The 13,651-nt window shown below is 35.2% G+C and overlaps 2 protein-coding genes across 2 annotated transcripts; both read left to right on the forward strand.

The window, feature by feature from the left end:
* Window positions 1–1,724: 1,724 nt before the first annotated feature.
* LOC132167083 (disease resistance protein RUN1-like) lies at window positions 1,725–7,170 on the forward strand. Its single transcript, XM_059577981.1, has 6 exons — window positions 1,725–2,675; window positions 3,592–4,198; window positions 4,313–4,599; window positions 4,695–5,302; window positions 5,610–5,673; window positions 7,036–7,170. The coding sequence occupies exons 1-6, from the start codon at window positions 1,725–1,727 to the stop codon at window positions 7,168–7,170; spliced, it is 2,652 nt and encodes an 883-aa protein (XP_059433964.1).
* Window positions 7,171–9,852: 2,682 nt separating this feature from the next.
* On the forward strand, window positions 9,853–11,106 carry LOC132167092 (mitogen-activated protein kinase kinase kinase 20-like). The gene has a single exon (XM_059577991.1). The coding sequence runs from the start codon at window positions 9,853–9,855 to the stop codon at window positions 11,104–11,106; it is 1,254 nt and encodes a 417-aa protein (XP_059433974.1).
* The last annotated feature ends 2,545 nt before the right edge of the window (window positions 11,107–13,651 follow it).

The raw sequence follows: 13,651 nt of genomic DNA on the forward strand, positions 1-13,651 counted from the left end.
TAATTACAACACAAAGTTTTTTGGTTATAAAGTGGCCATGGAAAGTCCCTTCGAACACATTAAAGGTCTAAAAACCACTCTAGGGCAGCCAAACCCGGAAAATCATTATATGAAAAGTCCAGATTACAAGATAAGAGGAAACTTACAACCATTTTCAAAATCTTAGATCTTGTAAGAAAACTAGCCACCTACTAGCCTACGAGCCCTTCAATCTTTCAATAGTGCATCTTCTTACCAACCCTTTGATAGACTCTTCTCAAACAATGGTTGTGTATGTTTTTTTTTTTTTTTTTTGGCTAAACTCTTGAAAACACACCAAGTGTGGGCAAAGCTCAAAGCTTTTAGAACATCCACATTAACACTTATGGGTAAAAGCAAAACACCTCTAAAAACACATCAAGTGAGGGGAAGCTCAAAGTTTTTTACACATCCTCAGTTGGAATAACAATGGTGAAGTAAGGAAGACTCCACAAACCTCAAGAGGGGCAAAGCATTAATGGCTTTCAACCAAAACTCTCTTGGCTCACAATGGAGAAGCAAGAACACTTCTCCAGAGGCTCTCCATTCTTAATTTTGTGCTTGGTGGTCTAAATGAGCCAAGGGGACATCCTATTCTATTTATAGGAAGAGAAAGGGTAAAGCTGAAATAAAGTTGAAAGCTGTTAGGGAGAACAAAGTAGTCAGGGTATCTTGGCCATAACTTTTGATCCCGAACTCCAATCGAGGCAAACTCAGCGGCTTTGAAAAGCTTATTCCCAGATCTACAACTTTTTTTTTTAACAAAATTTTTCCAATTCGGATGTTAACTATATCAAAAATGGCTTGCAAATGTCATCTGTCACACAGTCCGTTAGAACGCCAAAAATGCCCAGTAAGCTGAAACTTACTGCCTAGGGGCATTGGAAGGGGCGTTCTTATGCCAGAAACTGTCTGGGCTTAATCTCACTGTCTTGGAGCCTTATAATAACGTTCTAATCCCTATCTAACATTTAGAACACCTTTAAGACATCCAGAAGATGCTAGAAACTATCCTAGATGATATCACAACTTGCAAATGACCCCTAGGCCCTAGATGATGTTAATTTTGAAATAAATTTTAAATGGTAGTGCTTACCTAGATTTGGTCCTTAAGGTGTTTTGCACAATTCTAAAATTCAGCAAAGAGAGTACAATTTACTTCATAACTAAAGGTTAAAAAAAAATATAATTTACTTACAATTTAAACATTTTAAAAATTAAATAAACCGTTCTAATAAGTTGGAGTAGAATTTAAATGATAATCTTGATAAGTTTTGGCAGGTGAAACTGAACTCGAGAGTGAGCTGAAAAAGGAAAAAAAGAAAAAAAGAAAAAACTTTTATTAGGACACATAAAGACTATGAACAATATAAGTCTAATAAGCAAAGGATTGGAACTTAGGGAAGGACTGGATTATCTCCTATCTTGGGGTGTACCATTGGGATTTGTTGCAGGAAAAAAAAAATCGCCCTTGTAACTAGATCATGTTCCTATGTCTTTTCATGTGAAACATCTTAACTCATTAAATGTTTCTTATCCTTTATATTGGCAGGAATGGATCTAAATTTATCCTTGAAATTGTTCAAGTGGTCTCAAGACTCGTAAATCGTACATACTTAAACATTGCCAAGTATCCAGTTTGAATAGACTCTCGTGTATAGGATAACAATTTGTTGTTAAGTCTTGGGAGGAATGACATTACATGCATGGTGGGGATACTTGGAGTTGGCGGGATTGGGAAGACAACTATTGCCAAAGAGATCTATAACTTGATTGCTTATCAGTTTGAAGGTAGTTGTTTTCTTGCAAATGTTAGAGAAACTGCAAAGCGAGAGTACAGTTTGGTCCAACTACAAGAGACACTTCTTTCTGAGATTCTAGGAGACTCTAGAAGTTTAAAGGTTGGCAATGTTGATCGAGGAATCAATGTGATAAAGTATAGGCTTTGTTCTAAAAGGGTTCTTTTAATTCTTGATGATGTGGATCAGTCGATCCAATTAGAAACATTAGCTGGGGAACTAAATTGGTTTGGTTTAGGAAGTAGAATCATCATAACAACTAGAGATGAAAAACTGCTAACTAATCCTCCTGTTGAATTAATGTATAAGGTGAAAGAATTGGATCACAACGAAGCTCTTCAACTCTTTTGTTGGAATGCCTTCAAAAGAGACAAACCTTTTGACGATTATGTGGAACTCACAGAACGTATAATACATTATGCGAGAGGCCTTCCATTGGCTTTGACTGTGCTAGGTTCAGATCTACATGGTAGAAGTATAAATGAATGGAAAAGTGCATTGGATAAGTACAAAAGATGTCCTAACAAAAGTATTCAAGAAATACTTATAATAAGTTATGATGGATTGGATGATAATGAAAAGGATATTTTCCTTGATATTGCATGTTTCTTCAAAGGAAAGCCTGCGGATTATGTCATCAAAATATTAGACGGTTGTGGTTTCTCCTCGGTTATTGGTATCAAAGTGCTTATGGAGAAGTCTCTTATAACTATTGATAAGCCTAACAAATTTGTAATGCATGACTTGTTGCAAGAAATGGGTAGAGAAATTGTTCGACAAGAATCACCCGAAGAACCTGGAGAACGGAGTAGGTTGTGGTTTCATGAAGATATTTGTCATGTATTAGAAGAACATACAGTAAGGGTTACATCAAAAAAATCTTTTAATTTACATTTGTTTCCTTTTAAGGAGTGAAACCTACCAGAAAAATATTGATTTTTTTTTTTTTTTTTGTTAAAGAAGGTGAAGAAATAAACACACACCCAACACATGTGAATATACCCTCAATCCCAAAATGCGTTTTTTGGTTAAAATGGAACACTTCTAGTCTAGAAGAATATGTAAAATCATCATACAAGACTTCCCTTTTATCCCATTTATAACATAGGCACAGTTTTTATAAATGTCTTACATTAACCTTTATAAGTAGGTAATATTAATATCTAAAGATGAAAAAGAAAAAACTTGGAATTTTTCAAAGAGGTCACCCCATTTGGGGCATTCCAATAATTACAAAGAAGAAAAACCTATTTTTAAAATCTGAAAAAGAAAAGCAGCATAAAATTACAAATAAACTGAGTACAAGTTTGTTTCTTTTTTTTTTTTTTTAGCAAAGCCAAATTATACTTTTAGCAAGTGCTAAAATATTGAGAACTTTATGCTTCAATTGCTGATATACTTATGCATCTTACTAGGGAACAAATAAAATCGAAGGGATATTGGTAGATTTGCCTAACGACGCATGATACGCGTGAGTTCCAAAGCCTTCATGAAGATGAAAAGGCTCATATTGTTTATAAACCATAATGCACACTTTTCTGAAGGGCCTAATTATCTCTCTAATGAATTAAGATTGCTTGATTGACCTGAATATCCTTTACAATCTTTGACATCCAATTTTCAAGGACAAAAGCTCATTATTTTTAGAATGCGTAATAGCCTCTTCAAGGAATTGGAGGAAAGGTTCAAGGTACAACTATTATTTTCAATATTTCTTCCTTAAAATTATGTTGTAAACTTCCTTGAAGCTAATTTATTCATTTTTTTTTAACAGAATTTCCAAAACTTGACAGCTATGGATGTCTCAAGTTGTCAATTCCTAACAAAAATTCCTGATCTTTCAAGGATCCCAAATTTAGAAGAATTGACTCTTGACAATTGTACAAGTTTAGTTGAGGTTTATCATTCTGTTGGATTACTTGATAAGCTTGTCATTTTGAGACTTGTAGGATGCTCTAACCTTACAAGCTTTCCAAAAACATTGAAGTTGAGATCTTTGGAACATCTTATGCTTGAAGATTGCGTAAGGCTTCAGAACTTTCCTGAAATTGAGTGTAAAATAGAAAGGTTAGGATACATTGGCCTAAAATGCACTCCTATAAAAGAATTGCCTTCATCTATTGGGTATGCCATTGGGCTTCAAGATTTAAATCTAGAAGGTTGCGAAAACCTTATGAATCTCCCAAGTACCATTCATCACTTGCAACGTCTAAAGAGACTTTCTCTTAGAGATTGTTTGAAACTTGTCAAGTTTCCACAGAAGGTGGGGGATAACGGACTATCCATGCCCTCTATTGTGTCCACAAAGGAATCTGAAATTTTTTCAAGTGCAGAATTAATCTCGTTCCCACCTCCTATGAATTCACGCATTTGTAATGACGGTTGTTCCTCAAGTGTATTTCCGACACTGGGAACCTTGGATCTTGGAAACTGTGCCCTATCAAAATCAGATTTCTTTATGACAATTTATTGAATTTCCTCATTGGAACAATTAGATCTATCGGGGAGCGATTTTGTTAGCATTCCTGTATTCATCAAAAGATTTGTTGGATTGAGGAGCCTTAAAGTGGCAGATTGCAAGCAACTTGAAGAAATTTTAGAACTTCCACCAAAAATAGAAGACATATATGCAAGTGGGTGCATATCATTGGAAAGATTTTTTGTATTATCAAAAGGATTTCAATTTGATAGATTCCCAGGGCTTGAATGGATTGATTTGTCCATATGCCATAAATTGCTTGAGAATGTAGGGAATGATGTGGAAAATCTTTTATTGGATGAGGTATCCCTCTCTCTCACTCTCTCTCTCTCTCCTTGTTTATGAGTTCCTTTATTTGTATGTTGCACTGCTGAAAATTGATGATTTCTGTGTAATAGGGACATTTTGAGGACCATCAATTTGGCATTATTTATCCGGGAAATAAGATTCCAAATTGGTTCTGCAATCTTAAAGAGACTTCGAATGATAATAAATGCAAAATAGATATTTATGAGCTTTCACATTTGGATGGGGAGATCACAGGAATTGCTATGCGTGTTGTTATTGGAATAAAGGGTGGACAAATACCCGTTCAAGCTCTTTGTAATGTTGAGATCATCATCAATGGTTTACCAAGATATAGTGACGATAAAGCATTTCATTTATCAGGCTCAGATCATGTGTGGTTTCTATACCATGTTCCTGAATTTAATGAGTTGAAGGGGGACAATCTGCAAGTTAAGTTTTGGTCCCCCACAAGTTCAGTGTCCTTTAAAAGTTGTGGAGCACATTTAGTACGCAGGAATGAAGAGAAAGCAGAAGGGAAAGGTCAAATGTTGAGTCCTCAGCATGGAGGTGTGCTCCATGAGAATGTGGGTGTACGTAATGAAAATATAGAAAATTCAGTGGATTTAATGGATGGGATTCAACATACTAAAAGACGCCACGATGATGATGATGATGGTGATGGTAACTTTGAATCCAATTGGTACCCACGGCATAAGAGGTTTGTTTCAACCATGGGCATCAGAATTTCAGATGCAGAGGATACTGCCACTCTTAGTGAATCACAACTACATCAACCAAATCACCCCACTGACACCAGCACTTAAAACCTACAGGCTTTTCCTCACTATGGACCAATAGTGCTTGATCACTCTGATAGATTTGGTGGGGTGCCATATGGGTTGCTCTTGGGCCCAAAGGTGAGCTCTCTTTCTAAATTTCTAATAAATTTGATTTCTTTTTGTGTTTCTGTCATCTAATAAGGATGGGTTACAAGGAGTGACTAAATATCTTCAATGCTATTGCAGGAAGTACAAGAAGTTGGAGGGAATGGAAGAGTTGGAATCCAACAAAGGATCAAGCAAGCCAAAGGTTCTTATCATACTCAATTATAGAAATAGGTTGGTCTTTTTTATTGGTTTTAATTTTTTATTTAAAAAAATAATGCTGATGTGGCATAATGACTTGGCATGGACATGTGGTAGACGCTGATAGGCCTTGATGTGGCGTATAATTTCCTAGACAATTATGAATGAATCATATGGTATGAGACTAACTTGAGATTCTATCTGAATATTCAGCAACTTTACTTCCTGCTATTACCAGTGATAGTTTCTGCCGACCACCATATTTTCCTATTATAGGTTTGTCTTATGGGAATCTCAATTTTTGGATATTTCACTCTTTTTTATTTTTTTTTATTTTTAAATACTGTTTGTAGGCAAGTTCTTTTATAAAATTGGAAAGTCACCCCATTCAAAGATTTGTTCATCTATGCAATATTTCTAAATGACCCCTTTGTTGAAACTCTGGGTTTTGAGGTTTTATAGCTTAGAGATAAATTATACCTGAAGTTGCAAAATTTATTCTTTCTCTTCAATTATTATTTATATTTTTTTAGTGCATATCATCTTTTTTCTGTCTTTCTCTCCATTTTTTGAGTGCATAGCAGCAACCCGGAATAGAGTAGATTAGTTCTTTTCAGCACAATCATGGTGGTTTGGGAAGTCTGCTTACTGAATTGTCCATTTTTGGGCTCAAGAAAAACGTGGAGAAGAAAAGGAGAGATACTTTTTATTATGAACTTTTCTTTTGAATGTAATGGACAATATATATATATATTCCTTTTGGCGGTCCAAAGGATGTTTGTGCACAGTATAATTAGCATACCTGAATGGCAGAGGCAAATTGCACTTATCCAAGAAAGGTCTAGTTATGAGCACAATGGAAGTTGCTTGCTGATTGAAGAAAATGGCTATATAATGTATGTTCATTTGTTTAATATTATTATTTTTTAATGTTTTGCTCCATAAATAGTTTCCTTGTTTTTTTGTTAGAGCTTTGAATCTGTAATTTTAAAAGAAAAGAAAAAAGTTAATTTTTTTAATGATAAAATCATCCTACGATGATAATAATAATCTAGTAATGAGTAATTATTTCACCTGGTTATCCCATTCTGTTCCCCCCCATTCTCTTTCCCAAATTTAAACAAAAGGAACATTCCTCCTCTTTGAGATCGCTAGCTCTCTTCAATCCTCGCTTGTGCTTCTAATTTATGTGGGAGTTTGGCAGAAAAGGCTAGTTTAGAGAGACCCAGTTGGGATTGGGTTTGATGTTGAAATGGGCTTATCTGGAAGTGTTTTTTTAACTCTTTGTGAGGAGGAACTGTTTCAAATCTTATCCCCTTTGTGATTTTTTTTGTTAATCTATGTGTAGATATATTGATGTTTGAAGGTTTTGTGCATTGATCAGGAAAGTGACGATAGTTCTGCATGTATATCTGAAGCTAGGCATTTGAGAGCCGAGAGTTTTTGGTCTCTTTGGATAGGGATCATGGTTTCAAAACTAGCTGCTTGCTATTGCAAATGAGTAATTTTAGGAGGCCTACTTGTGTCCTACCTGTGACCTATTAAGAATGATGTGGCTATTAAAATTATTACTGGGCTTGTGATTGATCATTATTAAGTTTTAATCCAAGAGTAATTTTAATAATCACATCATTTTTAGTAGGATACAAGTAGGACGCCATTTAGAATTACTCATTGCAAAGCTAAAGACTTAATGAGACATTTTCGGTAAACATTTTTCATCATTTCATCATGAAGTTTTTATTTTTTTTGGGTCAGCGTCGTATGTCATAAGCTTGGGGTTTGAATTTTGCATTGAATTTCGTGTTCATTTGAATCATATCATGTGTATTAAAGGAATATATACGGTGTTTATCTTTGTGTGGATGAGCTAGCTTGTGTTCATCTTGGGTTATCCACTCCGGTTTTGCTCATTTTTTGCTTGCATTTTGTATTTTATTCATAAAGCAATGTTATACCTTGACAAGCCTGGATTTGATTTTCTATATTCTTCTTGATGGACTATGCATTTGTTTTGAGGTACAATTGGTAGACCTTACTAGCAAGTCTATGGCTGTACTAAATATTCATTAAAAAAAAAAAAAAAAGAATAAGGAAAACTTCACTTTAGAACCCTGAACTACCATGCATTTTGAAAAAATTCTCATAAATTTCAAAAACTCTCAATTTAACTCTCGGAACTTTCAATTTGAGTCAATTGGCTCCCTCCGTCAAATTTAGCCGATAAATTCTAATGTTATTGCCTAAAAAGACCAAAATACCCATCGATTTTTTTTATTTTTATTTTTTATAACTTTGTTTAAGTTTTTTATTTGAAATTAAAGGTAAATTTGAAATTTTATAAAAAATTTAGGGGTATAAACGTTATTGTATCACTTTTAACGTTTAAAATTTGAACATGAGAGTCGATTGAAATTGAAAGTTCAGAGGTGTAAATTGAGAGTTTTTGAATTTTAGAGGGATATTCTCAAGACATGCGTTGGTTCAGAGGTCACAAAGGGATGTGTGTAGCCTGTCTGTGAGTATATTAGACAGATCTTACTATAAATGTGGACGTGTTAAGAGTAATACATTTGATAGCAGCCATGGTATGTATAATCATTGATTCATGTGGCTTTATGTGGAGTTCTTATTTCTTCCTGGCTATAACAAATTGTTGAACACATGACAGAGGCAGAGAGAGAGAGAGAGAGAGAGAGAGTGAACAAAGATTATTTTAGCATCTTCCGAATCACATTTGTGAGCAGTTCTGGAATCATACAAGTGCTATCAGAAATTGTTATTTTATTGTGGGATAAAATCTTGAGTCCTGAGTTTTCATATTAATTTATCTCTAGTATATCATAGTTTAATGCACATCAAATAAAAAAGATAATTCGCTTACTAAATTGATTATCCCCCCTCCCTTTCCTTTTTTTTAAGGAAAAATGCAAAATCAGTCTTTATGGTTTACTTGATTTGCAATTAACTCCTTATAGTATCAAAATGAACTTAAAGGTCCCTAAGGTATGCCAAAAAAAATAATTTAGTCCTACGGTCAAATTCCGTTCACTGACTTAACAGATTATGATAACATGAAATGTTAGAACCAATAAAATTGTGATACTTGTCATATTTAAGTCAGTATTACACTAACAGAATCTGTTAAATTAATGAACAGAATTTGACTGTAGGGATTAAATTATTTTTTTGGCATACTTCGGGGACCTTTGAATTCATTTTAATACTACAAGGACTTAATTATAAATCAGGTCACAAGGACTAATTTTTTATTTTTTCCTTTATTATTATTATTATTTTTTTTAGGAGAACAAGCTAAGCAATAGTAGTTGATGCTAGAGACCCCCAATGACCAATTGCTAAGGATCCAATAAGGCTAATGTCAACCGTTGCTTTCTTTTTCCACCATTTTGAATTGTCAGTTTTCAACTGCCCAAAAATAACTTTATTAGTATTTGTCTAATTTAACCGGTTTTTCTAATACTTTTTTTTTAAAAAAATGATTTTATTTAATTTATAAAACCAAGTGATTCATTAAACAAGATGTCAAAAAGAATATGGGTTTGTGAAAATTTAAACACCGTAGAGAGAACAGGATGTCATTACAGACAAGGTTATGGTTCAAAAACCTTAGAAAACAGAAGAATTATAAAATAAAAATAAACAAAGCGGTGGAGCGGCTAGAGCCGAGGTAAACAGCGTGAAGCTTTCGCAAGAGGGATATAGAAGTCTTTTTATTTTTCTGAGAGTTATATAAATAAAGGCCTTTAGCCGCGTGGGAAAAAACCTTCACATTCCTCAATTCTCATACTAGCCGTTACCACTACGCGTGAACCCTACGCCATTCTCTGTTGTCTTCCATCGCAAGAGCCAACGATTCATCTCCCTCCGCCGCGTTCGTCGACGGCGGAATCGGCGGCATCCGTATCATCAAGGAGCCCAGAGACCTAATTGCTTCCATCTCTCTGGTGCGCACCCTATCCTTCCTCCCTCCCCCATCCCCTAGGGTTTCTATTCCTTTTTCACCCCTAGGTTTTGTACGCACCCTATCCTTCCTCCCCCTCCCCTAGGGTTTCTATTCCTCTTTCACCGCTAGGGTTAGTATCATGTCTGATGTGTGGATCGTTTTCAGGTATCCCCTTGGAAGCGATTCAAGAAATTTTTCTGAGATTGACAAGGAATAATGAAGAGATATAGAGAGGAGGAGGAGGATGAGTACTCGCTCCTCTGTGGAGAGCTGTCGTGGTGTAGGGGACCGAAGATCGGCCAAGGAGCTTTTGGGTCTGTATACATAGCAGAACTGAAGAAACCCAGAGCTTTTGGGTCGGTTGTGGCTGTGAAATCGGCAGATCCGTTAAATGGGAATTCGCTTATGTGGGAAAAGAGGGTTCTTGATGCTCTCCAAGGCTGTCCTAATGTTATTCAGACATTTGGAGCAGAAACGACAAAAACGAGGAATGGGACTGTGCTCTACAATGTCCTCTTGGAATTTGCTTCGGGAGGAAGCCTTGCCGATTTAATACTAAAATCAGGCTGTCGTGGGTTGTCTGAGAGCGATGTCAGAAAGCACACAAAGGCTATTCTTGTGGGGTTGAAACACATTCATGCTCGTGGCTTTGTTCACTGTGACTTGAAGCCTGATAATGTTCTGTTTGTGCCTACTGCTGATGGGTTTGAGGTGAAAATTGCTGATTTTGGATTGGCAAAGAGAGTTCACAGTTGCCAGACAGAGACAGAGACTCCATCTTGGAGAGGGACTTCCTGGTTTTTAGCACCAGAATGTGTAATTTACGGGCTACAAGAGGCCTTCTCTGATATATGGGCTCTTGGATGCACCGTGCTTATCATGCTCACCGGACAACTACCGTGGGCTACCGTGTCTGGTTCAAAGGAGTTTGAAGATCTTATGTCTCAAATTCGGTCTGAATCAGTGCCTGACATTCCGGACGAGATATCAAACGTGGCAAAGGATTTCTTGAAGTGCTGTTTTGCAATAAATCCCATGCATAGATTGACAGCTGATGCGCTGTTAGATCACCAATTTCTGGAGGATTTAGATGAGACAGATTCTTCTTCACATGTTCAACTATCAAAAGAAAAAGCTGCAAATGCTAAGAGGATTAAATGCAGTCCGTCGTCTTTTCCTTTTGGGTGTAGCTTCATACCATTGTCGGATTTTTCATCACAAGAGGCAGAGGTTCCAGAGATTCGAGCTGAAAATACAAACGCGGTCACATCTTTTCCTTTTGGGTGTAGTTTCATACCCCTACCAGATTCTTCATCAGAAGAGGGAGAGGAGGAGGACATCCGACAACCTGCTGATTCTTCTGCTGAGCAAATTAGCTGGAGTGCAGTTTTCCCAAAACCACTCATCCGCTCAAGGCCTTTAGCTCATTGGCAACATCCCTTTACTTTCACAGCTTGTGCGGGGGCTTAGGGATTGAAATTAGTTTTGATCAAATTTTGTATAGGCAACAACAATAGCATATAACAGCTCATTTCTGAGAGAGGGTATTTGTAAATCGGATTATGTTATGTACATTGTATGCATTCTTTCCACTACATAATATAATATGCTTGCAGCATTTCTTCCAATACATGGTTTGCCTTAATATGTTATGTGCAATGCTTTTATTTTTTTATTTTTTTTATTTTTATCATTTTCTTGTACATATAGTAAGAGGTTGAGCCTGCTTATTGACTGGATACAGGCATTGTTAGGAGGAAGCAGCATTGAGATGCTTTCCTTAGAAACAAACAGCCTCTATGAGCCCCTGCTTTCTTTAATGGTCTCATTCACTCCCTTGTGCTGTGACTTTGGTTTTGGCAGGAATGGCCTCTGCCTCTCCTAGATCTCTGTTAATCTGCTACTCATCTTTCTTTAAGTTCCATAGGTTGCATAGATTTTCCACCAATCTCTACTTTTTTGGTACTTAATTAAAGATTATTCAGGATCCTGTCACAAATTTGTAAGGTAGCAGATATGGAAACTAACCTTAAGTCCATTTGTTAACTTCTTTTATTGTAATTACTAATCAGTGAACAATAATAGCATGAGGAAATATTCATAATTGATAGTCTGTTCATTTATGCTTCTTTTTCATAATTCATTTATGCTTTGTTGGGGATGTTGAGCTAAATCAGTCAACTGGCTTGTTCTGTTTCTTAATTGTTCCCATTGAACCAAAAGTTTCTGGAGAGTTATGATCTTCCTCCCCCAAAAGATACCCACATTAACCAAGAAAAATAAATCGTCATTAATGGGTTACTTTCTATATGAGTGTGAGGATATTTTAATTTATTGAACATAACTTGGTGTTCAACCCAAATTTAACTATGACCTTCATATTCGTAGAAGAAGATTTTAGATAAATTTTATTCAAATTTGAAACCTGTTTATTACCTTTCTGTTTGGAAGGATTTAGGTTGAAAGACTATTTCTTTTATGTGAACTGCTAGTTGATGAACTGCAAGGAACCACAAAAAGTGGATTGCTTATTAATCTTGATTTTTTTTTTCTTTTTTGTGTGGGGTGGGGGGAGTCAGGGATGGCCATTGCAGAACTTCATTTATTTCCACTAGTGAGAAAATTGCAATGAAATTCCATCATTTGATTGTTGCTCCTTTGCTTTATATTCTTAAAATGTTATAGAATTTTACCTAAAAAGCCAATATATTTTCCTGACATTATCTGAATTAAATAGATAATTTTAAATGTTCATAAGTGGTAAGAGCTTTATATTCTTCTGAAGAATCTCCAAAGTTAAAACTAGAAAAAAATTTCTTCCCAATAAAAAGCTGACATGTGGCAATGAGTAATATTAAAAATTAAAAAATCATTAAATATTTAAAAAATAGGGAAAGTCAACGTGTAAAAATTAATAACACCTTCAATGTTTTTATTTATTTATTTATTACTTTTTTTTATTATTATTATTATTATTTTCACTTTTAACTCCTTAAGTTCATCGAAAAGGTATTATAAACCCTTCTGTTACATTTTCTCCAAATTTTTTAATGTCTGTCAATCTAACTACACACCGTTTTGCCCAAGAAGTGAAAAGTAGAATCTTTTGCAACCCTTGTTTTTCATGTTATAAAACATAGAATGTGAATCCTACGGTTTTCTATCATTTTCAAAATTCTTCTCATATTCAATCATTAATCGGCAATGGTATTAACTGTGTGGAGTAGCCCCAATTTTTGAGTTCTAGAAAAACTAAGGGCATATTTGAAATTGCGTTTGAGGAGCCTAAAAGTGCTTTTAACACTAAAAAAAGAGTATTCGTTTGGTAAAAAAATTAAAAGCGCTTTTAAGGATAAAAAAAAAAGTCTAAAATTGGCCAAAACACATTTGATAAAAGCTCTTTTTGATTTAAAATTTTATTTCTCAACCACAATTCCAAACAAGCTCTAATTGACAGTAGACAACATGGAAGAATGCATGCATTACCTCCACAAAGGCCATTGAAGAATGAGTAGATTCCCCTAGGCTTCAACAACACAGGAAGATGTCTTCTTTTAAAATCCCTTTTGAAAGCCATTTTGCTGTTCATCTCTCTCCTATATACATATTTTTGAACAATAAAACAAAAGAAAAGAGAGGAAAACACTACGGCTTTCTACTAAACGAAAATTCCAACGACAAAGTTTTTATTCCCTTGGAATCATAAATTTATTCCTCCAATTCATGGCCAAAGGAGTCGTTGTATATTCATCAAAACAGAAGGCCATCCTTTTCCCTACGGTTAACTTTGCGATTATGGGCAACATTTTCTCTATTTTAGAACATGAAACCTGAGGTGAACAGAGCATAAGATTCAATTTTTTACTTCCTCGGCAAAACGGTGCTTATTGGGTTGGATTGACAGCCGTTAGAAAATTGGGAGAAAATATAAGGGAAGGGTTTATAACACCTTTTTGATGAACCTATGGAGTTCAAAGTGAAAATAAAAAATAAAAAATAAAAAAAAAATAAAAAA

Source organism: Corylus avellana, chromosome ca1 (genome assembly GCF_901000735.1).
Source record: "Corylus avellana chromosome ca1, CavTom2PMs-1.0".
NCBI classification, from domain to species: domain Eukaryota; kingdom Viridiplantae; phylum Streptophyta; class Magnoliopsida; order Fagales; family Betulaceae; genus Corylus; species Corylus avellana.

Coding starts and splice junctions, on each gene's coding strand:
- LOC132167092 (XM_059577991.1), top strand. CDS start 9,853: ATGAAGAGATATAGAGAGGAGGAGGAGGATGAGTACTCGCTCCTCTGT.
- LOC132167083 (XM_059577981.1), top strand. CDS start 1,725: ATGGTGGGGATACTTGGAGTTGGCGGGATTGGGAAGACAACTATTGCC. Junction 4,199..4,312: donor TTCACGCATTTGTAATGACG/GTTGTTCCTCAA, acceptor TGGAACAATTAG/ATCTATCGGGGAGCGATTTT. Junction 5,674..7,035: donor AAGGATCAAGCAAGCCAAAG/GTTCTTATCATA, acceptor TGATGTTTGAAG/GTTTTGTGCATTGATCAGGA.